The following is a 25,976-nucleotide window of genomic DNA, read 5'->3' as shown; positions in this document are numbered from 1 at the left end:
TGTGTGTGTGTGTGTGTGTGTGTGTGTGTGTGTGTGTACCTCTTGTGTACAGTGGATCTGTAGCTGAGGGTCCAGTCTGTAGTCCAGCGCTGACTCCTGCAGGATGACCCGGATCTGATCCTCACAGTCTGGAGACAACCGCTGCCAAAACACATATCAATCATTTTAATGCCTAATTAATTAAAACACTGCATTATTTTATCAGATTGATTAAAGATGCCCCCAAATATCCGACTCGGCGTTAGTCAATGAAGTTTTCCTGAATGGTTTTCAAGCACTAATCTTTAAAAACACGAATGTTTACTGTCCGAGACGACCTGACTTCTTCTGCTGTAAACAAGTTAAACAAGGATTCTGGTATCACTGATGACCTTTGACCCTTCAGTCTTTATTTAAACATTCATTTGTTGATTTTTCAAAGACGAGCTAACTGTCTGGAAGTGAAGCAGAGGAATTCAAGTTTCATCTTTTAACTCAGAGAAACTAAAACCGACCAATTATAGTTTCATCTGTAAACAAAACTGTTCAAATGTTTCTGCTCAGGAAAGTAGGAAATCAATTTATCTATACTGGACAGCGCCGCGGTCTCTGTGGACACCGTCTCCGTGGACACCGTCTCCGTGTGTTACATGTGTAAATGTGTTCCATCTAATAAAGATGGCCGTGTGTCTGACCTGGTCGGCGTATTTGAGTTTCAGGCAGGAGATCACTTGACCCTCCAGCTCGCTGTCCGCCGTCGCCTTGTTCAGGATGAACTGACAGAACTTTGGGATGTCGGCTTTACAGGCTTTCCTCAGTACCGGGTTCAGCCTGTAGTCTGGAGACACACACACACACACACACACACACACACACACACACACACACACACACACAGACAGACAGACAGACAGACAGACAGACACAGACAGACAGACAGACAGACAGACACACACACACACACACACACACACACACACAAAACACAATATCAGAAGTCACACTTGTGGTCATGATGTGAAATGTTCCTACTTTTTAAACATTGTAGTGCAAAGATGGAAGAAATCAACATTTGGCAAATCTCAATCTACGTGTGTGTGTGTGTGTGTGTGTGTGTGTGTGTGTGTGTGTGTGTGTGTGTGTGTGTGTGTGTGTGTGTGTGTGTGTGTGTGTGTGTGTGTGTGTACCTGTGTTCTGGGTGATCTGTCTCTTGGTGATCATCTGTTTACATTTGGGATCCATCAACTCGCTGTTCTTGTTCTGTTTCAGACACTGAAGAACGTTCTTCCCCTCCGACTCGGTGCAGAACCGCTGAACAAATGAAACAGACGATAGGTTCAGGAGCCTCGTGAAAACAAGCGTCACACACCGAAAGTTCAACAAGAAAGAAAAAAAGAAAGCAGTCCAAAACATGTGATACCCTGATCATGTGCTTGCAGACTTTCATCAGCTGGTAGTCCAGCTCGGGATCCACCATCTCCACCTCCTGCAGCTTGAAGATCCTCTGGTGGCAGCGCTGAGTCAGCAGACGCTTGTTCTCCTTCAGACACTCGATGACCTTCAGAGAGACACAGAGACCTTCAGGTGATCGACAACAAACGTCTCCAACTGGAGCTTTAACAAACCAGAGAGCCAATAAATAGAAATAAAAATATACACACACACGTATATGTATAGAGATAGGGATATAGGAGATATAGAGATATACATACATAAATAAAATATAAAACTGGCTGCAATATTTACTCATATTTATGTTGTAAATTTCAAAGTTCTTGGAGAAAATTAAGTCTCAGTGCAAAACAAGTTTAACCTTAACTTTAAAACGTTTGTCTTATATTGCTGCTGAATGTTTGATCCTCTGAGCTCATGTTCAGTAACATTTATTCACATGGCTGAGCTCCACCCAAACCAGCTGAATCACCTTCTTTTACGTGAACAAAAACAAACTGATACTCAACACACTTCGTATCACAACGGCTTAAATTCAACAGCATGTGCAGCTTTTTTTCTGGACGCATTTCTTTACATTTTAATTTATTTCTTTAATAATAAAGCTCACACCTGTCAGAGAAAACAACAATGTTCTATTTTACTTTACTTCCATTTTTTGTCTGTCCACGTGTCATCGTATCACGCTAGTCCCCTTTTCTGTCGTTCACATGCTGTTATGCATTCAGTCTTTTAATTTGCGATCGCTCTTTGATTCCTCACTCACTCAGTGACTCTTTCTCAATCTACGTGTGTGTGTGAGTGAGTGTGTGTGTGTATGTGTGTGTGTGTGTGTGTGTGTGTGTGTGTGTGTGTGTGTGTGTGTGTGTGTGTGTGGCTGCTGACCTGTGCGTTGCCGAAGGCCACGTTCTGACACAGCCTGTTGATGTCCTGCTTGCAGGAGTCGTAGAGCTCCGGCTCCAGACGGATGTCCTCCGACTGCACAGATTCACGGTGGATTCACAGAAACAAAGAAAACAGAGAGACTTTCAGTCTGTGTAGGAGAGAGGACGGATCGCAGTCCAGATCAACAAATAACCTCAGCAGTTCAGGAGGAATAAAAAACATTCACTCAGAAGAGAAGAGGAAAAACTTTCCACGAGATTTGTGTCTTCAGCTTTTCAAATGTTGGAAAAAAACAGACATCAAATCCAGGAAACTGTTTGAATCCCATGTTGAACTACCATCTCTCCTTCTGAGTGTTCAGGTGTCTCCTTCCCTCTTTAGTTCTGCAGCTCCACCTCTTGTAATAACATGCTGGTTGTCTTTGTTCCGGTGTGTCAGTGAACGTACCATCTCCACCTCCTCCACCCGCAGCTGTTTACGACATTTGACGGAGACGCGGTGCTCCTTGACGTCCTGCAGCGTGTCGTTCCTCACGGTGGTGCTGAGGCAGATCACAACGTCCACCCTGACAACAGGAGGACAGCCGTCAGTCACACACTGGAGGTCAAACAACATGACGGAGGAGACGGACCAATGGGTGAGTTGAGTTGGTGGAAGACATCACGGGACAAAAGGAGTGAATACTGTGGAAGTTGTTCATTTCAGAGAATAAAACTTGAAAAATTAAAAGCTGCCTTAGAAAAGTGTTGTTGATGGTGTTTAACGGAGATCTGGGTTGAAGTATCAATAACGTCTTATTGTAATAAAATACCACTGAAAACGTCCCCGTGTCTCAGTAGTTGACTCCATTACGAACGTCCTCCTATTTATAAATGTCAGATTCTTTATTTATAGTAATTATTACTTTAGATTTTTCACCAGTTCTTCTTTTTCATTCTTATCTGTTTATTTTGTTTTGTATGTGTGAAAAACAACAAAAAAGTTTAAATAGAGTTAGAAAAACAAAAAAAGGAAAGTGTTGGTGAGTTTTTTGGATTCTGCAGTCGTGCTTTTATCACACATTGTTGCTTTTGTGCTCAAAGTAATAGTTGATCTTCAATAAAATCACAAAGGATTAAATTAATTATAAGAGTTGTTTTGGATGTGATTAGACTTTAAATATACAATATACGCTTCATTTTTTCCTCAAAGACTGATGAGTGAAATGCTAATTGAGAGACTGCATTCAGAGCTAACAGCGGCTAGCGTGGACATGTTGAAATATCACAAGCCTTCTTTTAAACTTGTAAAAGTCTGGCAAATATTTCCATTTGAAGAGCTAAAGAAATATAAAGCCTAAAAAAGCAACCACTGCTGTGCGTTTATAACGTGAAAGAATCCGTATTATTCCTTTCAGCCTTTGATCACGTTTCTGAACACTGAAACTGTCCTCAGTGTTTTTAATGGACTGCTGGATGGAAAAAGGTTGTTGGCAGCTCACATTATAATTCAGTCATCAGGTTTCCTCTGAAAACCTCAGCAGGAGTTTCAGGAACCGACGAGCAACATTTACACAAACACCTGAAAACAATGTGAACTTCAAACTTGACTTTTGACCTTCGGGAGCCAATAAAATGGAGGGTGATTGTTTGTGCAGCAGATATGAAGGTCAGAGTGTCGTATTGTGTTTGTGTGAATGAGTTTCACTTCTTCTTGATGTTGGGACACAGTTTGAGGACGTCTTCCTTGCAGGCCGTCTTGAACTTGTAGGAGAAACGGAAGTCTTTGATCTGAATCTGTGGACGGACAGAGAGGAGCTGCTCGGTATTTATGGAGTCAACAGTTTATGAAAAATGTCAGCGAACTCAAACACGGTGGATTCTTTAAATATTTCAATACTGGTTAAAAAGAAATGATGATCCCTGACTGGTTTTGGATAATAAATCCCAACAAGCTTCTGATTTTGTTCCCTCAGAGCTGAAACAACACGACGACTCGTCATCAGTCTGCTCACCAGCTGGAAGTGAGTCACTCCCACCGCACACTTCTCATTCATCTCCTTCTGGTGTTTGTTCTGAACCAAACACTCCATCAGGTCTCCGGTGTCGATCTGATTATCAGCTACCTCCTAAAAAACAAAGGAGGAAGGTCACAAATTTATTTCAGCTGTTATCTTTTTTTTTTCTTCCAGTGTTTTCAAATGAAAGCACATAATTAATACAATAATATATCCACTCGAAAAAGACATATTTCTTTCATTATATCTTGAAACATCCACTTTTCTCTACTCCTCTATTATTAGGACAGACATTGTATTTCATTTTTAATTGAATAAAAGAGGCATGAATACCAATTTTCAGACCCATAACCCCTTTCAGCAGTTTGAATAATTTATCAGAGTTTATGTAAATGACTTAAATTAAATGCATTTTTTTTGGGGGGGGGGAATATACTGTATTCAGTGTAAATATTTGTTCTTGTTAATGTTTTTTAGGTGGTGAAATATCATGTTTTTAAAGTTTTAAAAAGCTTTTAAAGTGCGCTTTTATAAACACATGATGCACTTCTTAAAATTAAAATAAAAAAGGGACTTAAACAATTAGAAAATATCAGTGGCACTTACATTTTTATAAATTTATCTATTCACTCGTAAGTAAGAAGAGATTTTGAGAGCTGCTTTTTTATGTTTTTTTTACATGTGAAAAACAACATAATAAAAATACATCCAACAGTGTATGTTGGTAGATGTTAAACAGAGGGCTCAAAAACACGTTCATTTCTGGATAAAATAAGAAGAGCCAGTAGATATGCTGCAGGTGATGCATTCAAATGCAGTCCTAACGTGTAGGAGCACTATTGTACATGCATACAGCATCAGTCTGAATGATTGTAGTCACATGGACAGATGAGAACACGTCTGCAGCATATGACCATCAGATGAACTGGCCTGCCGTGTGTCGACCAATCATGGCAGGTTGTGCTGAAGCTGTTTTTGGATAAAAACAAAACTAAAATATTTTCCAGAAATGTCTTTTGGAAACACAGATTTCAGCTCTCCTTTAAAATGAAGGATGAGATAACCGGACAGTCGTCCAGGTCCGTGAACGTCTCAAGTTAGAAATAACTTCCTGAACTGCGTCGTCGATGATTAGATGACAAACACTATGTGGACACTGCGGTTTATTCCTTTAATCTGCAGCTTCGGCACGTTAACGTAACGGAGCGTACTCACATGACAGTATCCCTGAATGATGGGTTCACACGCTCGCATCAGCAGCGCCTCGATCTGAATATCCTGAGGACAGAACAAGAAGACGGAGAGACACAACTCAGACAAAACATTCAGGAAAATCACATCAGGGACTTCTGATTAAACTGATTTTATATCGCTGACAAACTTTATTCAGTCAGAGAAATATACCCCAAAGGTCTCAAGATTCACCTCTAGGGTCACAAAACAATTAAGAGATAGAAGAAGAAACAATATATTTCTTTATGTAGGGTAATACTTTTTTAAATTGTCTTATTTTTGGTTTAATACCTTTTAAAACTCTAAAAATGAATGAAACTTCATCATCAATCAATCAATCAGTCCCTCCAAGAAATCTTGATCTTGCGATTTCAATAATTAACTTAAATTCAAGCAAGCGCAGCAATATTTGCTGAAGCCTGAAATTGTTTTTAAATTCCTGCGATTTTTCTGCAAAAAACATCGTCAACAGAATCTGTGCTGAAAGTATTAACATCATGAAGTAAATCTTTTCAAACAAAACTCTCTTTATTACCAACAATAACTCCTCATTTAATCAGAGAGTCTCTGCTCCTGTTTTCATCATCAAATAAAACTGTTCACTGGATCAAGTAAACAAATGTTCTTTCTTGACTTGTAATTTTTTCTAATTTCCGCAATTTTACACAAAAAAAACTCACTTTAAAAACAATATTACATCTACATTATTTTTTAGAAAGTCCGCTGCAACATCAAATATGTTTGATCACAACAATCACAAAAACAATCCTGGAGGGACTAATCAATACTCATACTTTAACCAAAATCTGTGACAACTGAGGATCACAACAGAACTTTTTACTGGTCAAAAGTCAAAAGAAGTTGATGAACCACTGAGTTGGAGGATGATTACGGTTTCCTACTTTGAGTAATTCTGACATTTAATGATTTAGTGAGTCAGAAAGACTGAGGTCACTTTAATGTGATGCGCCGTAGAAAAGCGGAAAGGTTTAAGAGGACGTTGGAGAGCGTCTGACCTCCGACTCCAGCTCCGTCAGGTTTCCCACCACGTCCCTGCAGTCAGACACCAGATCCTCCAGATGATCCTGCAGACACTCCAGCTCCTGCCCGGACTCCGTCTTCTCGCTGCACCACTTCCCCAGGTCGGTCATGCAGCGTCTCTGCAGCTCCGGGTCCAGCTTCACGTCCAGCGCCCTCTGGTGGAGGATCCTCTGCACCTCCACCTTACAGTCCCGGGACAGCTGGAGGGAACGAACACAGCGTCAGTGTTGGAGAAGTTCAAAGCTTTTGGTGCTCAAATGATACTACACCCTGGATTTTCATTCATTCAGTGCTTCACAAACAATCCTTAGAGGTAGCTCTTAAAAGTCTGTAGATTTGTAAGGGAAGTTTATTTAGTTACAACTTGTTTCACAATCAAATTTGGAAACATAGAAGAACCCTATTTGTTAGTGTACTGAGGGAAGGATGTCATCTGGATCACAGCACGAGTCTCTTTATACTCCAACAGAAGATTTGAAATAAAACTGGATGATGACCCAACAGCTCATTAACTGCTGCTGATGGTGAAAATCACAGTTCACCCAACCTGCTCAATAAAATGTATAGATTTAAATACTAAATTTGACCATTTAAAAAATGGAAACGCTGGTGTGACCAAAAGACAGAAGTAGATGTTTTAAAGAAAATATGGGTGGTTTAAAGACACTGAGGATGAGATGAACTACGAAGAAGGATTTTGCAAACAACCACTGGTGCTTCCTTTGAGAGGGAGAAAACCTTTTTCTATATTATTAAATTTTGTAACAGATTTTGATTTACAAAACATTTTACAAGCCTTTGATAAAGACTAAAACAATATATTTTGGGTGGAGTATCACTTTAAAGACATAAAGCACATTCTACTGCTGATTTTAATTGAAAAAAATCTATAATTTGCTGCAGTTGATTAATTAGAATAACCCCGTTTTCCTTAATTGGAGTTTTGTATTGATTCTTCAAGTCACAGTTCAGGAATTAAAAACCAGCTCCCACATGCACTGAGACTAGATGAGAATGAAACACAATCACGTATACTACGAGCCAGCAGTCATCAAGCTTCCTGTGATTATTCAGTTCAGCAACAAGACGTACTCACAGGCTGATCGAGGTTTTCTGCTTCAGACGCTCTACCGGGGAGCTACAAGAATATCTCTGGTCAATGACATTCTATTTTAATGAGTAAATTCAACCTGCTGCAACAAATGTAGATTTATAAAGAAAGTTCCAGAGAGTGCTAAAGTACAACGATTCTCAAATTTTAATTATCACTTTCAATAAATTAGATTAAAGAATCACTTTGCTTAAAGTAACTCGGCGTTTGAACAGCCGGAGGAGGGCGGACCAATCAGCGACCAGTGTCGTTGGTTAACCACGTTTGTCCCGCCACGACTTCACTGTGATTGGACGGCTGGTGACAGTGACGAGCACAGCGCATCTTGTAACTCTTGCTGATGGGGAAAAAATGTATTAAAAAATAGACTTTAAAAAAATTTGCTGATCGTTCAGTGCAGAATAAACACTCAGCACCTCGTCAAGCTGCTGCCGTTCATTAAAGCAATTTAAAAAATATTCTGTACTCAAGAGAAAACACTTTGGTGGACACGGTCGGTAGTTGCACCGGTGGCAGATTGACGGTTACTGCACATGCTGATTGGTTCAAATTAACCCGAGGTCTACGCCCAGTAGGGTGGAACGACTGCAGGTGATTCTCTACGGACGGTGACAGACCACAGACTGAATATAAAAGTGTTCGTAGCGTCAGATCTGAAAAATGGTTCTGATCCAGAAGTGTGTTCAGCTGCAATACCAGCGAGTGCCACTAGAGGTCGGCTCCAAAAAGCCTCCGGCTCCATAGACTCCCATTCAACTTCTCTCATCAAATCCAAAGTGAATAAAATGTGTCCATCAGTTATCTCGGTGTTGTTAGCTAAAGTCACTCCTTCTTATTAGTTTTCTGGAGGTCCATCTGAAAATAATCCCTCATTCATTAGAAAAGAAGATTCAAGAAGACCTGTTTTTGGGGGCGTGTCTGTTTGATTGACAGGCCTGTGGTACAGTCAGGTTACAGCTATCGGTGGGCGGGACGTAGTATCGTCAGGTATCCGATCAGATCGGCCAGATCCACCGCTGGCTCCTCCCCCAGCTCGTCTAAATATGGTCACTTCCTGCTCCAAACCGCTCTGAACTAGCAAGATGGTGACGGACAGAATCTGAACTGGAGGATTCATAACGGCCGAGCGAAACTGGGTCGAGTTCACACCGGTATAAAATTCTTCACCACCTCAGTGTAAAAGAGGTATTTTTCTTGTGCTGCTCACATTTTAAAGTAATAAACTGCAGAGTTTATTTAGAGAAACAATGTTCTGCAAACTCCAGATAATCCCTCAAACAACACTGTGAGCAGATTCAATATTTTCTACATTTGGTAGCTGATCCGAATGAAACAGAGCCTGTGGATTATCTTGAGCGACTGAAATGTATCTGGAGAGACGGTCGAACTCACATATGTTAAAAACTTTGTGAACAAAACCTTATAAATAATATAAAAAAACAAATCCTCAGAGTTGCCAGCAGAGACTCACCCTGCGTCCCTGCTCCACGGATCGGTAGGCGTGGCGGTACAGACAGGAGAAGATGGCACCAGGCGGCATCATCTCGTTGGTCTCGTTCCAGCCGTGAGTGTGGCAGAGTCGGGACGCGTCGCCCTGACATTTCTTATACAGGATCGGATCCAACCTTGGTTAAAAAAACAACACAAAGATTAACAACTAAATCTGACACTTCAGAAACTTCCGTCATGTTATTTGGTGAATAATTCAAACATCAATAGTTATGTGGCACACAAATATCCATCTTATCAGTTATCCTAAGGCCTACGTCTATTCCACCACCAAACATTCATGTGGTCTGTTATCGGCTGGGAGAGGCTCCCTGATAAACCACATTCAACAGAAAAGAGAGATGGAGGCGAGGGCGAGCGAGAGGAGGAAAGAGGAAGTAGTCGAACTTACTTCCAGTCTCTGGCGATGAAGTACTGCAGCTCCAGCAGTCTGTGTTCACAGTCCTCCACCATCTTCTCAGTGTACAGATGTTCCATCAGACACGACAGGATCCTGCAGGATCAGCAGCACACATTCATCCGCATCTGCTGCAAACCAGCTGGAAAACATCTTTTTACAGATGTTTTCAAAAGACGTACAGCGGAGTCTGAATTTTCTGCATAAATATGACCGAAAAAGATTTTCACACGTCCAAGCAAACAAATGAGAAAAAAGTATTAGACTCTGTCCTTTATTTATTGAGGAATATGATTCAATAATTCATATTATTCATAGCAAAAGTATGTGAACCTCTATGATTATCATTTGAAGATTAAACTAAAGACAGGTGTTTTCAGCGAGTGACCCGTTTTATTTATTTTAGACTCCACAGTCACAGACATTGTGAACAAAAGGAGGAAATTCCAGATGGTTGCGACCAACAAAGAGCAAGTCTGCAAGGTCACAAAGGACTTTTGAGCAACTATGACGTTAATAATGTGAATGTCCACCAACAGGAGAACGCTGAACAACGACGGCAGGGTTACAAGGAGAAAAGCCGCTGCTCTCCAAAACCAACATTGCGTGCAGCAATGTTGCAGTTTGCCAAAGATGATGCAGACGAGCCAGAAGTCTGCTGGAAAAATGTTGAGAGGGTGGAGGAGACCACAAAACAATCAATGAGAGGCGAACCGCTGGATTCCAGCACAACAACCGGACCACATTTAACCAACTCTGTGATGAGCGGGATCACGGGTCGGGCTCGTTCTGCTCCGTCTGGACCGGGACGGCTCGCAACGATGAACGCTCAATTACTACCGACGAATTGTAAAGTAAAAAGTCAGAACAAGTCAAACTCCTGACCTCAAGGAGAAATGATTGTGGAGGATGTGGAAGGATGTGAAGAAGCCACCAACATTACAGCTGTTACGTTACAGAGTTACAGCTGTTCTGTAACGAGCAATAAAAAGATGTTTCTGCTCGAGAGCGTCACACCGGATATCGAAAGCAAAGGTTTACAAACGTTTGAATCAGATCACATCACGTTTTTCATTGATTTGCAGTCGGATCTTTGCATCAGGATGAATAATAAATATTCTGCAGTTTTTTTCGGCGACTCTGAATGAAAGAGTTGAAAGTTTTCAGTGCAGTGAGACGAAAGCCACATCAGAGAAACATGGAAAGAGAGAAAAGGTGCGATCTGAAATATCCAGGACGGTTCCTGTTGAAGCAGAACGGTTCTCCACATGGCGAACTTTAGTGACTTTGTTATTTGATGTTGGTTGGATCAACATTAGCAGCTGTTTTTTTGTGACTCCCTTTTTTCACCGTGGACCTGAAACCTGAGCAGAGAGTTTTGTATTTAAATGTCTGGGAACAGAGCAAGTTGCAGTGAGCCAGGGGGGTGCAGGGAGGGTCGACTGAGTGAACACGTCATGTTTGAGTTCAGGTTGTGTGTGCGCCAGATGTTTTCCTTCACACACCTCAGAACATCAAAGCAGAACTCAGCGTTGACGGTCTGAACCTTTGGGACAAATGCATTGGTGCACAAGCCTGTAAATTCAAAAGAAAAGTCACCCTCCTGAGCGGATCACCTTCTTGGATAACGACGATCCGCCTCTCTTGAAACGTCGATATCAGTCACAACACCTCCCCTGACTCACTGCTTTGTTGCCGTCGGCTTTCTGAAGCATTTTAAGGGTCTCGGTTTCTGATAACTTTTGGATTTTGATGTGCGCTCTCTGCTCACCTTTTGAACGCACCTCATTCTAAAATATACCAGAAACATGACCTGACACGTCATACGCAGCGGGAGGAGGACTCACATGGGGTCTCCATTGCGGATGTGTTTGCAGGCCGTCTGGATGACAGACTCGCAGGCCTCGTTCAGCGCCCGGTCGATGCGGTAGTCGGCTCCGGGATCTGCTTCCTGGATCAGTGTCTGGAGCTGAGGACAGAACACATCATACTCACTACAAAAGAATCCTACAAACAGGCTGCAGAAGCTGGAAGCAAAACCTCTGGTGCTGCAAGGAATTGTGGGAAATGCAGGAAGGAATTTGCTGTTCAAAGTGGTTCTTGGTATCAAGAACTGGTTCTAAATTTCGAACAACTGAAAATACATGAACTAATGTTCAGTTTTAAAAAAGGTTTTTTGGTGATATCAAGCAGCAACCATCAGTGATGTCATCATCCATCAGTGATGTCATCGTTGGTTTGTGAACATTATGAATCCTCCAGTTCAGATTCTGTCCGTCACCATCTTTGTTAGTTCGGAGCGGTTTGGAGCAGGAAGTGACCATATTTGGACGAGCTGGGGGAGGAGCTAGCGGTGGATCTGACCGATCTGATTGGAAACCTGACGATACTACGTCCCGCCCACCGATAGCTGTAACCTGACTGTACCACAGGCCTGTCAATCAAACAGACACGCCCCCAAAAACAGGTCTTCTTGAATCTTCTTTTCTAATGAATGAGGGATTATTTTCAGATGGACCTCCAGAAAACTAATAAGAAGGAGTGACTTTAGCTAACAACACCGAGATAACTGATGGACACATTTTATTCACTTTGGATTTGATGAGAGAAGTTGAATGGGAGTCTATGGAGCCGGAGGCTTTTTGGAGCCGACCTCTAGTGGCACTCGCTGGTATTGCAGCTGAAGACACTTCTGGATCAGAACCATTTTACAGACCTGAAGCTACGAACTCTTTTATATCCAGTCTGTGGGAGAAATATACGGCTGAACTTCACACATGTGCACAGCAAGCACTCGATAGTGTCTCAGCTGAATGCCGGCTGCTCATACAAGCTCCTGTCACAGCAGCCTTCACAACATGGTGTTGTACCGGATCTTCATGCAGAGCAGCCGTCGAACCCAAAGGCATCATAACACCACAATGAACAACCGTCTATGTAACACAACGTTCAACAGACGAGTGGATGAGTACCTCCTTGTTTATTCATGGCTGACATCACTGGTGTATCGAACGTGGCACACAGTCTGAACCGTATCAAGTTGTTTCACTGGCAGCTCCGGATGATTAATGTGAAGCTTGCAGCGTTCCTGCGCCTCGACACCACCACCAGCCGAGGAGTGCATCTCTCGACACCACCGAGTTAAACAAAGATCTGTCTGTGGGAGAGCTCTGACGTAGCGGGCCGAGCTCTCGTCAGGACAAAGAGCTGTTGTGCATCAACCTCCTGAGAAGGTGGTGAGACGATCACAGGTTGGGAGAATTAGTCCGGCGTTAAAATGCTGAGATTTGTCCCAACAAACTGAGTAAGGCAACAGCTGAAACAGCCATTCAGAGCTCTCCCAGACCGGCCTGGTTGGAAACCGCCAAACCAGCCAGCTGGCTAACGAAAGGTGCCAATCAAGGGTTGATCATTTCTAGCCCGCAAACAGACGTTGGCCTCATTGGTTACTTTGTTTACGCGACCTTTTGGGAACAAAACACTGCATTTTTTTTTTTTTTATTCACCAAGTGGACATCTACACTGCACAATATTTCAAATTCAAGTTCAAAGTTCGTCTAGATTGCGCAGAGAAACTGGTCTTTGTGCAGCGGGAAGGACCAGATTGTTGGCTTAAATGATGTCTTTCAGGGAGAAAAGAGATGTCGTCCAGATCAACCAACACACTGGCAGTGGTGACCTGGTAAAGACTCCTGCTCATCCTCAGACAAAACTATACACGTCCAGACCACAGACTGGATATAAAAGTCTTCGTAGTTTCCGGGTCTAGAAAATGGATCCGATGTAGAAGAACCTTCAGCTGCAATACCAGCGAGTGCCACTAGAGGTCGGCTCCAAAAAGCCTCCGGCTCCATAGACTCCCATTCAACTTCTCTCATCAAATCCAAAGTGAATAAAATGTGTCCATCAGTTATCTCGGTGTTGTTAGCTAAAGTCACTCCTTCTTATTAGTTTTCTGGAGGTCCATCTGAAAATAATCCCTCATTCATTAGAAAAGAAGATTCAAGAAGACCTGGTTTTGGGGGCGTGTCTGTTTGATTGACAGGTCTGTGGTGCAGTCAGGTTACAGCTATCGGTGGGCGGGACGTAGTATCGTCAGGTTTCCAATCAGATCGGTCAGATCCACCGCTGGCTCCTCCCCCAGCTCGTCCAAATATGGTCACTTCCTGCTCCAAACTGCTCCGAACTATCAAGATGGTGACGGACAGAATCTGAACTGGAGGATTCATAACGTTCACAAACCAACGATGACATCACTGATGGATGATGACATCACTGATGGTTGCTGCTTACATTGGACACAGGTGAAGCGGGGGCACATGACTCGGAGGGAAGGAGGTCCTGTTGTGCAACAGCCGTGTTCTGCAACCCTTTTCAACTAAAACTCTTTGGGACTTTTATAAACTCAAAAACCTTCCAGGTTAAAATAAGAACTTTGAGATAAGCTGCAGTTCGGCTTTGTAAGTTTGGAGAAGATTGAGTTCAATCTCGATTTTATGGAAGGCGCCAATATAGGAGAAATGTGATCTCACTTGCTGAAACCCGTCTCTGCTCACGCTGCAGCATTTTGGATCAACTGCAGGCTGAAAACAAGGAATTACAGGAGTGGAGCCTGGATTTAACAAAAGCATGGATCAACTTTTCCACGTTGTGCTGAGGCAGGACGTTCCTGATTTTAATAATATTGTGTAGATGACAGAAAGAAGTCCCCGAGACTTGCCTTATGTGTGGTTTAAAAGACATATCTTCATCAAAAATGTCTCCACACATGCGTTTACTGACTTTAATAATATATGTTGTTATTTGCGACTCACCGCCTTCTGACAGTTGGGCTCGATGGCCCCCATGTCTCCTCGGCCGACTCTCATCAGGCAGTGCAGCGTTCGTCCTTTGCGGTGCAGACCGGAGCAGTGACCCTCGATCTCACTGCGACAGTGCAGCACGATCTCAGGGCTCAGAGAGAAGTCCTCCATCAGCATCCGCCTGTAATCCATCATCTCACCCTGACACTCCCCGCTGACCACACGGCCTGACACACACACACACACACACACACACACACACACACACACACACACACAAAACGTATAGAAGTTAATGGAATGAATCATTAATTTGTTTTACTAGTGATGGAAAATAACATCAGCACATCATCTGTATTATGTTTTATTGTTTTAATAGTCGTGTCCATTGACCTCAGAGCATGAAGTTAACCGCAGCACTTATTATATCGTTCACGATAATACTGATATCATTTTCCAGACAATTATATCGTGACGAAAGCAATTCCCGCCTCGCTGACGTAACGACATCATACTCGTAAGCGGACGACGGACGTTTGCAGCTTATCGACATCAATCAGGACTGAAAGCTGCTGTATTCTTCAGGCTTTCAGCTCAGTGCGAGTTTAATCGCGTTATTTCTCGTCCTCTGTCCTCTCTGTGTTTCACACCGGGGGGCAACAGAAGCCCAAAACTACGCTAATGAGTGGAAAATGTTGAAAATCAGGCCAGAACATCGTTGAAGGAAACAATTAGAAACTCTGCAGGTGATCACGTTGGTCTGATGGAGCTGCAGCTCCAAATCCTCCAAATCCTCCTCACCAATGTTCACAGGATCCCAATCTCACTTTGAGTTTCTGTTGTTCACAAACTAAAGAGCTAAGAGATCATTTTAGTTTATTTTTAATGAGTATTTGAAGGCATAATGTTACACTTGTGCTGAAAGAAATCTCTAACTTTTTTGTTAAAATTATAAGCAATTAAAATTAATAATCACATTTTTTTCTAAGATTAAACAGAGACACAGCTGACCGGTTCACTGATCAGAAGCTAGAACGAAGAGTGATTGACAGGTTGGTGCAGCTCACCTCGATGCACAGCCGACTCCAAACACAGCAGCAGGTAGGACAGACGAGCTTCTCGGGCCCGCGGCATGTTGGTGTCCACGCTGCAGTGGTACTTCCTCAGGTCCGCCTTGCAGGCTTTGGCCAGCGAGTAGCTCACTTTGTAGTCCTGAGCAATCAGCTTCTGCCTGGTGGTGAGCGCCTCGCGGCACTGAGGACACGGCAGAGCGTCAGCACAACATTCATTTAGTCTGGCGTCCGGACTACGACGACACATTTCACGACAAGGCTTCATTATGCAGCTGCAGCAGTGACACGGGAATCTGTCCATCGATGCAAAACATCTTCTAACTTTAAACCAGGAGATACACAACTTTATTTATTGCAGATGAAAATTAAAACTTTATTTATTGCAGATGAAAATTAAAAACCGTTTTCTCGTCATAGACAGAGTAAGGAGCGCTCACCCTCTCAGACATGGCCTCCTCAAACTTGTGGTTGAAGAGACATTTGTAAACTCGTCCCTCTCCGGCCAGCGTCTGAAAAAAACAACAAAAAAACAAAATAGTCTGTTTAACAAAAAAACCTGCTTAAACATTGTGGATTCTTGTTGTGTTATACTTCATATGCAGTTAACCACTTCCTGCTAAAACCAGTGAAGTATTTAGGTCAAGTAAAAGTACTGATACTCCACTGCATGTTAAAGTCCTGCATTCAAAACCTTAAATAAGTAAAAGTATGCAAATATTTTCAAAAGGAAAAGTAAACAAAATGCAGTTAATGCTTCATATTAGTGTTTATTATGTTTTGGATTAATATTACTGTTGATGTAACGTGCATTTTACTGCTGTAGTTATTTAAAGTTGTGCTTATTTTAACTATTTTATGTGCAGTTGGTTTGTTCAATCTACAGTAATGGATCATATTCCATAGAATTATTATGTTTGTATATTTCTGTTCTGCAAGAACCGTGTTTCTCTGAAAAGTCAACAAGCTCAAAAAAACCAATGCATTTTGTTTAAAAAAAACACACTTCTGTTTGTCAGAAAGATTCACATTACAAATTTAAAGCTGCATTAATATCACCAGAGAGGAAGGGCAACTAGTAACTGAGGCTGTCAGATGATAGAGTGGAATAAAAAATACAATATTTGCCTCTTTGCCTATTAAATGGAGCAGAAGTATAAAGTTGCATTAAAATGGAAATAATATATCACGTGCATAAGACGGTCATGTACTTACATTTTCACAGAAGCGCTCTCGGTCCTCTCTGCAGGCGAAGTAAAGGTAGCGGTCGAGGTGGAAGTCGTCGGAGGAGAGCTCGGCGACCCTCATGATGGCCTTCTTACAGTCCTCCTTGATGGGGTGTGCCCCCGGCTGCTCCTCGGCCTCCCGCACCAAACCTTTCTCCAGACAAGCGATGACCTCCCCCTGAGAGTGGACGTCCTGCACAGAGAGCAAAGGTCAGCTAACAGCTGGTAGCAGCCAGCGTCACTCAATGAGGACTCATCAGGGACAACCAGGTGGGACATTTCACTGTTTCCCCCCCCTAAGGATGTTGTTGCCATTTGAAGATTAATAATAATAATAATAATAATAATAATACAAGCCTTAAACCCTAATATGATTAATATCAATAATAATAATAATATTTACAATAATAATTTATTATTCATAATATTATTAATGATGATGATAATAATAATAATAATAGGCCTTGAGCCGTGATGAACTGTCGGGTTGAAGGTGGGCTGGACGTCCTCTCACCTTGTCCCCGGTGCTGATGCTGCCGCAGCGCAGGACATTGATGTCGTCGTGACACTTGTCCATGAAGCCACAGATGAGCAGGTAGTCGCTGAAGACGATGCTGGTCATCTTGGTGATGTACTGGTTGCACTGGTAGTCGGTGATGTTGCCACGGTGATCCACCAGACAGGACACCAGGTAGCCTTTCCCCAGTTCCTCCGCCGCACATTCTTTCACCTGAGCGGAGAGACGACAGCGTCACGTTGAAACAGACCAGAAGACGAGCGGATAAAAACCCAGATTAATATGATTTGTTGGATAATTTAAATTGAGAACAGTTGTTCCCTTTAATTCATTCCTCTTTTTGTTTTCCTTATCGTCACCTCATTGTTACTTTTTCTCCCGTCTGGTCTAAATAGATTTACTGTCCGTCCTTGAAAAATGGGTTTTGTTTTGAAGTTTCTTCATCTGGTTCTGCAGTTCATACATTTTTTTTTAAAGGCAAATATATATGCAATAAAAAAAACTAAACGTGGGCATCGGATGGGAAAAGGATGACTTCATCTCTCTGAAACTGGACATCTGCAGCGCACTTGGCAGCAGGTGTTGGACAAACTCCAAAGAGTGGATAAGCAGATGAGAACAGGGCGGCTGAAAGAGAAGGGAAATGTGGGTGTAACGTGCCATGAAGCGTCTGGATGTTGGATTGAGAAAAGTTACAGATAACAGACACCTTCAATCTCATGACAGAGAGGTTCCCCGGCACATCAGACAGACCAGAAAATCACCTTCAAACGCTCATTAAGAACAAAAAGCTTCAAGGAAACAGAAAACATCTTCAAGCACACCGAGAAAAACACGGAGAGGACGCCGACGGACGGTTTCAACACGAACATAATAAACATGACCTCGTTTCCAGTATCACTTTTGTGTTTTCCGTTTCTTTATGATCCACGTATGTGTTTCCTGGCGGGTGAATATGATTCTGTATGTGCATGTTTTTTGTAAAGCTGCCAATGTGTTACCAAAACGGTGAAGGTGTCGGCTTCAGTCTCATGAGCTACTAACGCAGTCTGCAAAAGGAAGTGAAGCAACCGCTAACAGCTGTTTTAAATTTATCAAGATAATGAGAGCACAAACAACGTTGCTTCAGAGAGCTGAGCGTGAAAGCTGCCAAACGGTCAATGAAAGACTCAAAAACTGATGTACCAAGAAGAAAAACACAATTCTTCTCAAAATGATTTGAAACTGACAAAAACCAGACTTTGCTTTTGATTATTTGGTTCAACATAATATTTTAAATAATAAAACAAATGAAACTGAGCCATGACCTAATATTACCTTCAGAGACAATCACTCCAAACTCATGACTTGTGTACTTTTTTGCAATACAAATAAAGTTTATTATTATTATTATTATTCTCTCAGAGACTTCTGCGCTCTTCCAGAACAAACGTCTCCGGTTTGAAGGCTGCATGTTTCAGCTCTTTACAAACATGTTTGAGGTTTCTTTATAACTTTGCTGGAAGCCGAGATGAAACGCTGCAGCTCAGCTGTTGAGGTTCAGCTTCAGGGACTCACCTCAGAGATGGTGGTCTTGCACACCTCCACTGCGACGGACTCAAACTTGGGGTCGGTGGTCAGATTCAGTTTGTAGTTCCACAGCAGCTGGAGGGACGAGAAACAGGAAACATTACAGATGTACCTCATACATTTTATTATTTACTATTCTGTACATTTATACTACAGTGTATAATATATATTTATATACGCTATGCGCATCACTTATAAAACAATCCATATCACTGATGTACAATATACAGTATATCCTGGGAAATTTACAATTAACAATATATTTTAAGGTGTGTTTTGTGTATTTAGTGTGTATAGCTTGCTTGTGTGTGTATTTATACATTCGTTTTTATTTGTTTAATTTCTTCAAAAAAATAATATTTGTATTATTTTTTTTATTGCAGGCATACTTGTCATTTTTTCTTTGTGTATTTCTCTTTTCCCACCTGTATTCTTAAACTGTCGTAACAACTAAATTTGGATTAATAAAGTCTTATCGTATCTTATCACGCTAGACGTTTGATGTTTCATGGTGGTGGACGCTGGGTAATCCAGTTTTATTTTGGGCTGAATATTCAGTCCAGTTCTTCCCTCTGTGGTCTGATGTGCGTGTCCTGCTAGCCGACGGCCTACGGGAGCCTGTGAGGGACACTTACATGGTTGCACTCTGCTGCGATTTCTGTTTCCTGAAAGAGGAGAAGAGAGAAGAGAGGTTAGTTCAAGTAACTAACTTCAAGTTTAAGCCTCTTTTTTTTTTTTTATTATTTACATTTTGAAGATACATCCGTGTATCTTTTGCCACCAATAACTTCCCATAATCCCTTGCAAGCGTGTCTGTAATGGAGGCGTGTGTTCACATCGAGTCTAGCCTGCAGTAGCATGAGGAGCTCACATGATGTTTAAACCTCGGTCTCTGAGGAACCCACTGAACGCCACGTTTGTGTGGACGCCAACTTATTTTCCTGCTGCGGGCGTTGACCTGAGTTGACCTGTGTGGGCGGGGCTTAGACTGATCCCAGAGGAACAGAACAGTACTGTGGACAGGCAGACGGTATAAACAGCATTGACATGGATGAGTGGGCTGAAACAATAAACGACTGGACCCAGAGTGGAACAGAATAGCAATGTCATGCTAAGTTAAATATTAATACTAAATATCTCTCACACACACACACACACACACACACACACACACACACACACACACACACACACACACACACACACACACACACACACACACACACACACCTTTAATAAGTGCCAACATGTACGTTCTCACATTTCTCGTTTGGTGACATATGTTCATTTTGGATTCGTTTATGATACGAGAACAGAAGTTATGATCATACCATGATAACAGCGAGTACAGATGACTCACGATTAACTCGTGTCCAAAACAGACAGAGCCGAGACATCTCGATGTTTCTCAAAGGTTGACAATAACCTCGTGGTGGCGGATGGATGTACACGCATCATGTGACAGATACTCAAAGGGACTGCTCGTCAGAATTTACAGATGTCCCCTAAACGCCTCACTTTCAGAATATCATGAGACGCTACAATTTACTGATCTCTGCTAAATATATTGGGAGACGGTTATAATGCTAAATGTAAAATATGATCACGATCTCTCCTTCTGTTCCTGAGTTATAACATTGAATAACTGGCCAGAAGATTATTTTTTTTTCGAACATCATGATGTCGCAGTGAAGTTACCCTTTGATCTCTTGGAGATGAAATGCCATCACGTCATGGACATTTGTGTAAAATTAGGTGAATGAATGTAGAGTCGATATTTCTTCAAAAAGTTGTTTCAGGGCTTCAATATTTATAGAAAATTTTCAAATGTTTTAAAAAAGAACTTATGTGTATTTACAAAGCTGTGATTCAGTAAACAACTGTGCTTTAAAATTTAAAATCTGTTTTCTAAGTCTGATTTTCAACGAAAAAAATCTCAATGTTTTAAAAAGCTTTGTCAGTATTTCAGGTCCATGCTGCATTCTTCCTCTTAAAGTCGTCCACCTGTTTTCATGTCATAACTGCACAACACACACACACACACGCATTAAACAAATGTACATAATAAATTGTTTGTTATGAACTGTGTGGTGTTTTTCACTGTGCTCCTACATTTCTTTGCTCTCATATCCTCCTTAAAAAACATGTTTTTTTAAAAAGGGATCAGCTTCCAGCTCTGGTCCAGAGCCTCCACCCTCCGGACTCGGAGGCTCCGCACCACGTACACAAAACCACAGCCACCAGCAGGCCTGACAGTGGACAGCCAAGAGACACACAAAAATGCCATTGAGTCTAAAAGCAGCTCTTAATCTCACCGTCGAAGCAGACAACAGCAGCAGTGCCAGCTGGGCGGCTCAGAGCCTTAGAGGTGGCACTCCTGATGGGTGCAGAGAGACGGGACATCTGACCCAAACGCAGGAATACTGGGCCTTCAAATGCATTAAATTCATACCAGAAAATAAACCTGTCAAAGGGTTCGAGTTGGGTGGTTTTCTTTCCTTTCACCAGAGAGAGAGACAAGAAAAGACTCAAAGCTTCTTTTAATATTGACCTTAAACTCTGCTACGATGTCCGAGTCCACAAACACACACACACACACACACACACACACACACACACACACCCTGCAGCCGTTCCTGGTGAACAACTAAATAATTACAACAAAACATGGAAATGAAAATTCCCATGAAACACGCTGCTTTGTTGAGAAAGGAAACAAGACAAAAGCACCTCAAATTACATCATTGTCATCATAAACTAAACTCTGCTCTCAACATCAAAACCTCTGCCAAAGAAAAACATGTTTTTTTTATCTTTCATGCTCATTTCTGTTGTGACATTAAAAATAATTCTCAGTGGCATTAAAAGTGTTTCAAAGGTGATAAAAATCAGTCAGCAGATGTAGTTCACAACAGCATGAAGAACAAGGACATGTTTAACAAGAGTCAGCCCTCCATGGAGCTCAGCTTTTAGCTGGAGGAAATGTTTTATGAATCCTTACATCAATTATTATGTCCCTGCTTTGTTCTTACAAAGCTCGCTCCCCTTCACACCTACAGACAATTTAGATTATCAATTAATCCAACATGCACCTGGCGTCTTTGGACTGTGGGAGGAACCCGGGACATCCGGCGGTAACCACGGAGACGCAGGACAACATGCAAACTCCACATGGAAGTATTATTTCCTGATTGATTCATCTGTAGATCGTCCAGTTGAAGCTGCACGTGTCAAGTCTTTTTATTCCTGATTTATCTGCCAATTACTTGATTCATATTCTTTTTCTATAAAACGTTGGAAAATAGTAAAAATAACCATTAAATCACTACAATTACTAAAACAGTCCAATTTGGCCCATTCAAATTACTTTTTCTATCAGACAAGCAACCAAACACCAAAAGTTCCTCCTCACGTTTATGGATACGAACCTCCCACCGAGTACTTCTACTGTTTATAAAATCCACCTTTTATCTTTTCCCCAGCAGCTCTCTGTCCATCGACTGTTGACACATTCAAACCTGCTTTTAAAACATCAACACTGCTTTTTAAATCAAATATGCACATTTTTAAATGTTTTTAAGATTTTTCATGATAGAAAGTCTGGAAATAACTTTTTTTTTTTTTTTTTTTTTTTTAAATACTGACACTATTTAAGAAAAAACATACTTGCATTGTAAAACCCTGCGTCTCAGTCTGCTGTTTACATGCAGCTAATGAACTGAAACAAACGAGTGAGTGAGCAGCTGTCACCCAGCAGACACCAGAGATGATCCCTGAAGGAGCCTCCAGCGGGCCGGGAGGTCACCGAAGAAACCTGCCGGCCGGATAATCAGCCGCGAGCTGGGAGACCAGACTTCTTCCTTCCCTGAGAGTGAGTGATGAGTAATCCTCCGCCATCCTTAAACTACTATCTTTAGACCCGAGTGGGCTCAAGATGCTCAGATCCACCAGCTTTCAGTTCAGGACTGCTTCACAAGCCGCTTGTCACTCCGACAGACATTTGTTTTTCAAATTTGTTGTGGCAATATATTAATAAACTTATCAATTAATCAAAGAAATAGCAGAAACATTTGTCGATAGTGAAAATAACTAATATTTACAGAAAATACTGAATGTTTGGTGCCGGATTTGATCATGAATGTGTCACCTTTGCTCCATAAGTTGTGTTCTGATCAGGTATCAGCTGGGTAGTAATCAGTCTGATCAGACCCAAACGTTGTATTTCTGCCCAAACCCAAGCACTGTTTTAAACACGTCGGGACAACATTCACTCCCACAGGAACCCACAGGAACCACAGGAACCCGCAGGAAGCCACAGGAACCCGCAGGAACCCACAGGAACCCGCAGGAAGCCACAGGAAAAAGCAGGAACTAAAAGGAACCCGCAGGAACCGCAGGAACCCGCAGGAACCCGCAGGAAGCCCGACTCTGGTGCTGCCCGGCCGAGCAGGAGGAAACCCAAACCTCTCCCTGGAAGAGAAGCGAACCGTCCTCAGACAGAGCGGTTCGGGTTCCTCCATCCGACCACATCCTTCCCTACAGGAGTAACAGCAGGTTAAACCAGCCTGTTATTAAGTAAATACAACTTCCGGTCTGGAACCAGATGAAACGCTGAGTAATTCCAGATCAGTCCGGATGTACTACACCGATGATCCCGTTGAGCTCACTGACAAGAAGCTGATGAAAACTCGAGAATCCATCTGGAACAACGGAGAACATGTAAATGTTCTCTGGATCGACCTGGTGCATGTCGGTGAAACATGAAGCTAACTGAGGGGAACCTCCAGGTCGGAAAGAAGCCGAGTGCCGTCGGTGGTGTAGCATCATGCCGAAGGGAAGACCGGACCCTGACGACACCGGACATGTCTTTGATGTTGTCTTTCGGTGGGTCTCGTATCAAAAATGAGATCACGACTCATAAAAAGCAGCATTTCCGGTCGGGATTTGGCGTGACGTTCGAGCAATACGGGGCTAACAGCTGGCTAGCACTGGCAGCTAACGCCAGCCGGTTCGTTCAGCCGGCACACCCTTCTCCTTCCCCGGGACCACGGCACCGACTCCCGCTAGCTCACCTCTTTCCTGTCCTGGAGACACTCCAGTACCGCCAGGTTGTTGTTCCATGAATGTCTGGGGCAGAGCCGGGTCAGGTCCTCCCTGCACACCGCTTCCTCAGCCAGCTTCCAGCCGGTAGAGCGCCTCCGAGGCAGCGAGGCCCCGGCGCCCAGGCTCCTCTCAGCGGCTCCCGGGTTCACCGCAGCGGGCCCCGGACCTCCGGCTGGGTTCTGGAAGCTTTCGGCGTTGGCAGTGAGTTTGGCGACGGCGTTGTTTTCTCCTCGAATCGCATGAACAAACGACAAGATGCACATCAACAGCGGGAGCAGAGGAACACGTATACAGTCCGCCATCTTCACTGAGCCAGTCAGCCTGCTGCCGCGTTCACGTGCTGTCGGAAATATGGGAACCGAGAATAAAGTTGCGGACGGATTTTTTTTTTTTTTTTTTTTTTTTTTTTTTTTTTTTTTTTTAGCTCATGAATATGTAATGAGTGTCTGTGGGTTCATGCAGAGCCATACTGGGTTCATTATGGTTCATGCTCTGAGTCAAAATTCCCTGAAACTTCAATGGCAGACCAAAACACTAAACAACTATGAACTGTGTTCATTGACACAGAAACCACTTGAAGGAAATGATGCACCAAACAACATCAATCAGGTTGGATTACAACAACCTATTTTTATTGATGAAAATTTTACATTTGGTGAAAAAATGGGTGTATCCTAATTGTCCATACTCACAGTGCTTATTTTTGGTACAACAGATGCCAAAGTTTGCTTTAAGAAATATCAATATGCTTTTCTACAAAAGCAAAATCAAAACACACCAGAAATTGCAAATGTTAAATGTTTTCTGAATAATGTATAAACTTAAGTCAACATATACAACACTAGAGAACAAGAAAAAGTCAGTATTGAGGACATAAATCTTTTTTAGGAAGGCTCCTAAATTTCTGTTTTTGCAGAATTCAGCAAACATTACGCGAAGGAGGAAACTGTGTTGTTTAATAGGGACTATTTTCAGAGTTGGATTAATTTATATTTGGTGCGCCAGAGACAGGTTTGACGAACACAGAAAAAAAAAAGGTTTTCAATGAAATAAAATTAATTATTCATTTTAATCTGCACATTGGATTTGTTGATAATAAGAAAAACGTGGACATTCCCAGTATTGAAATGTCAAAAACTGTAAAACCAAGTCATAAATCTGGCTCTCGGGAGGATGTCCCAGGAGAGGAAGACCAGGAGAGGAGAAGATCAAACAGGATACGAGCCTCAGAAAACAATTAACGGAGAATAAAGTGTGTTGTACAAAGAAGAATGATCCACGTGTGTCCTGATTAATCCCGAATTACTGATGCTTTGTGTTTGGCTCTGTATTTAAGTCGTGCTGTTGTTTCATTACTTCTGAGTTGAACTCCAAACACTGATTATTACACTCCGTCCCACCCACAGGAAGAACTCAGCTGGCTGGCTCGTGAACAATCCTTCATATTTCAATACAGGGACCGACTACTTTCATTTTTTTCATCTCTAAAACCTTTTTATTCAAAAGAATAGGTTGTACGGAAAATTAGCATTCGGATAATTTAACGTTGTTCACTGACAAATTTCAAATAAGAATCGTCAGACGACTGCTGGGATAAAATATCATGAATTATATGAACACATCCTTTTTATATACTGCTGAATTAACAGTCAAATATTCACCAAGAGGAGGTTTTTCATGAAGAGTCTTAATTGGTTTTAAAAATGCATGAATCTCAGAGCAATCAATGACTTTATTGAGCAGTTGTTTGGTTGGTTGTTGAACTTTAGATACAGATTTATTTTTTTTTTAAGGTCTTTTTCTTTTGCAGGGTCTCTTACAAGTAGCTTTTCACTGAACTTTAACAAACCCAAACACATTTCTTATTCCTTAATGATGGAGAAAAAGGATTTGTCTTTTCCTCTCGTTTGCATTGTGGCTCCAGAAAGTCTTTGTCAAGCAGGCTCCGAAAAGTTTCCTTTTTTTTCTGTCTTATTTGCAAGTGATTCTTTCCGCATCTAATTGACGACTCCCCGTTGTCTTCATCTTGTGACCTACAACCAACTCTGTATTACCATACGAAAGCAGATACAAAGGGAATGGGAGT

General features: G+C 42.1%; 1 protein-coding gene across 1 annotated transcript in view; it reads right to left on the bottom strand.

Annotated features, from left to right (window-relative positions):
• Positions 1-24,222, bottom strand: part of LOC138205811 (Golgi apparatus protein 1-like) — a 29,320-nt gene extending 5,098 nt beyond the window's left edge. The window contains exons 1-21 of the mRNA XM_069162092.1: positions 23,860-24,222; positions 19,423-19,452; positions 18,776-18,862; positions 17,216-17,431; positions 16,691-16,894; positions 15,916-15,987; positions 15,473-15,659; positions 14,418-14,632; positions 11,451-11,572; positions 9,598-9,699; positions 9,169-9,322; positions 6,562-6,786; positions 5,528-5,590; positions 4,310-4,423; positions 4,003-4,091; positions 2,764-2,881; positions 2,317-2,409; positions 1,400-1,537; positions 1,167-1,290; positions 675-817; positions 40-141 (exon numbers count right to left, since the gene is read on the bottom strand). Of these exons, the coding sequence (XP_069018193.1) occupies positions 40-141; positions 675-817; positions 1,167-1,290; positions 1,400-1,537; positions 2,317-2,409; positions 2,764-2,881; positions 4,003-4,091; positions 4,310-4,423; positions 5,528-5,590; positions 6,562-6,786; positions 9,169-9,322; positions 9,598-9,699; positions 11,451-11,572; positions 14,418-14,632; positions 15,473-15,659; positions 15,916-15,987; positions 16,691-16,894; positions 17,216-17,431; positions 18,776-18,862; positions 19,423-19,452; positions 23,860-24,192 (2,931 nt within the window). The 5' untranslated portion in view covers positions 24,193-24,222. The remainder of the gene's footprint in view (positions 1-39; positions 142-674; positions 818-1,166; positions 1,291-1,399; positions 1,538-2,316; positions 2,410-2,763; positions 2,882-4,002; positions 4,092-4,309; positions 4,424-5,527; positions 5,591-6,561; positions 6,787-9,168; positions 9,323-9,597; positions 9,700-11,450; positions 11,573-14,417; positions 14,633-15,472; positions 15,660-15,915; positions 15,988-16,690; positions 16,895-17,215; positions 17,432-18,775; positions 18,863-19,422; positions 19,453-23,859) is intronic.
• Between the last annotated feature and the right edge of the window lie 1,754 nt (positions 24,223-25,976).

Source organism: Embiotoca jacksoni, unplaced genomic scaffold (assembly GCF_022577435.1).
Source record: "Embiotoca jacksoni isolate LCO1_2020_lvr unplaced genomic scaffold, fEmbJac1.0.p SCAF_3, whole genome shotgun sequence".
Lineage (NCBI taxonomy): Eukaryota > Metazoa > Chordata > Actinopteri > Embiotocidae > Embiotoca > Embiotoca jacksoni.
Note: the sequence above shows the minus strand (reverse complement) of the source record. Positions and strands in the feature narration are given on the sequence as shown.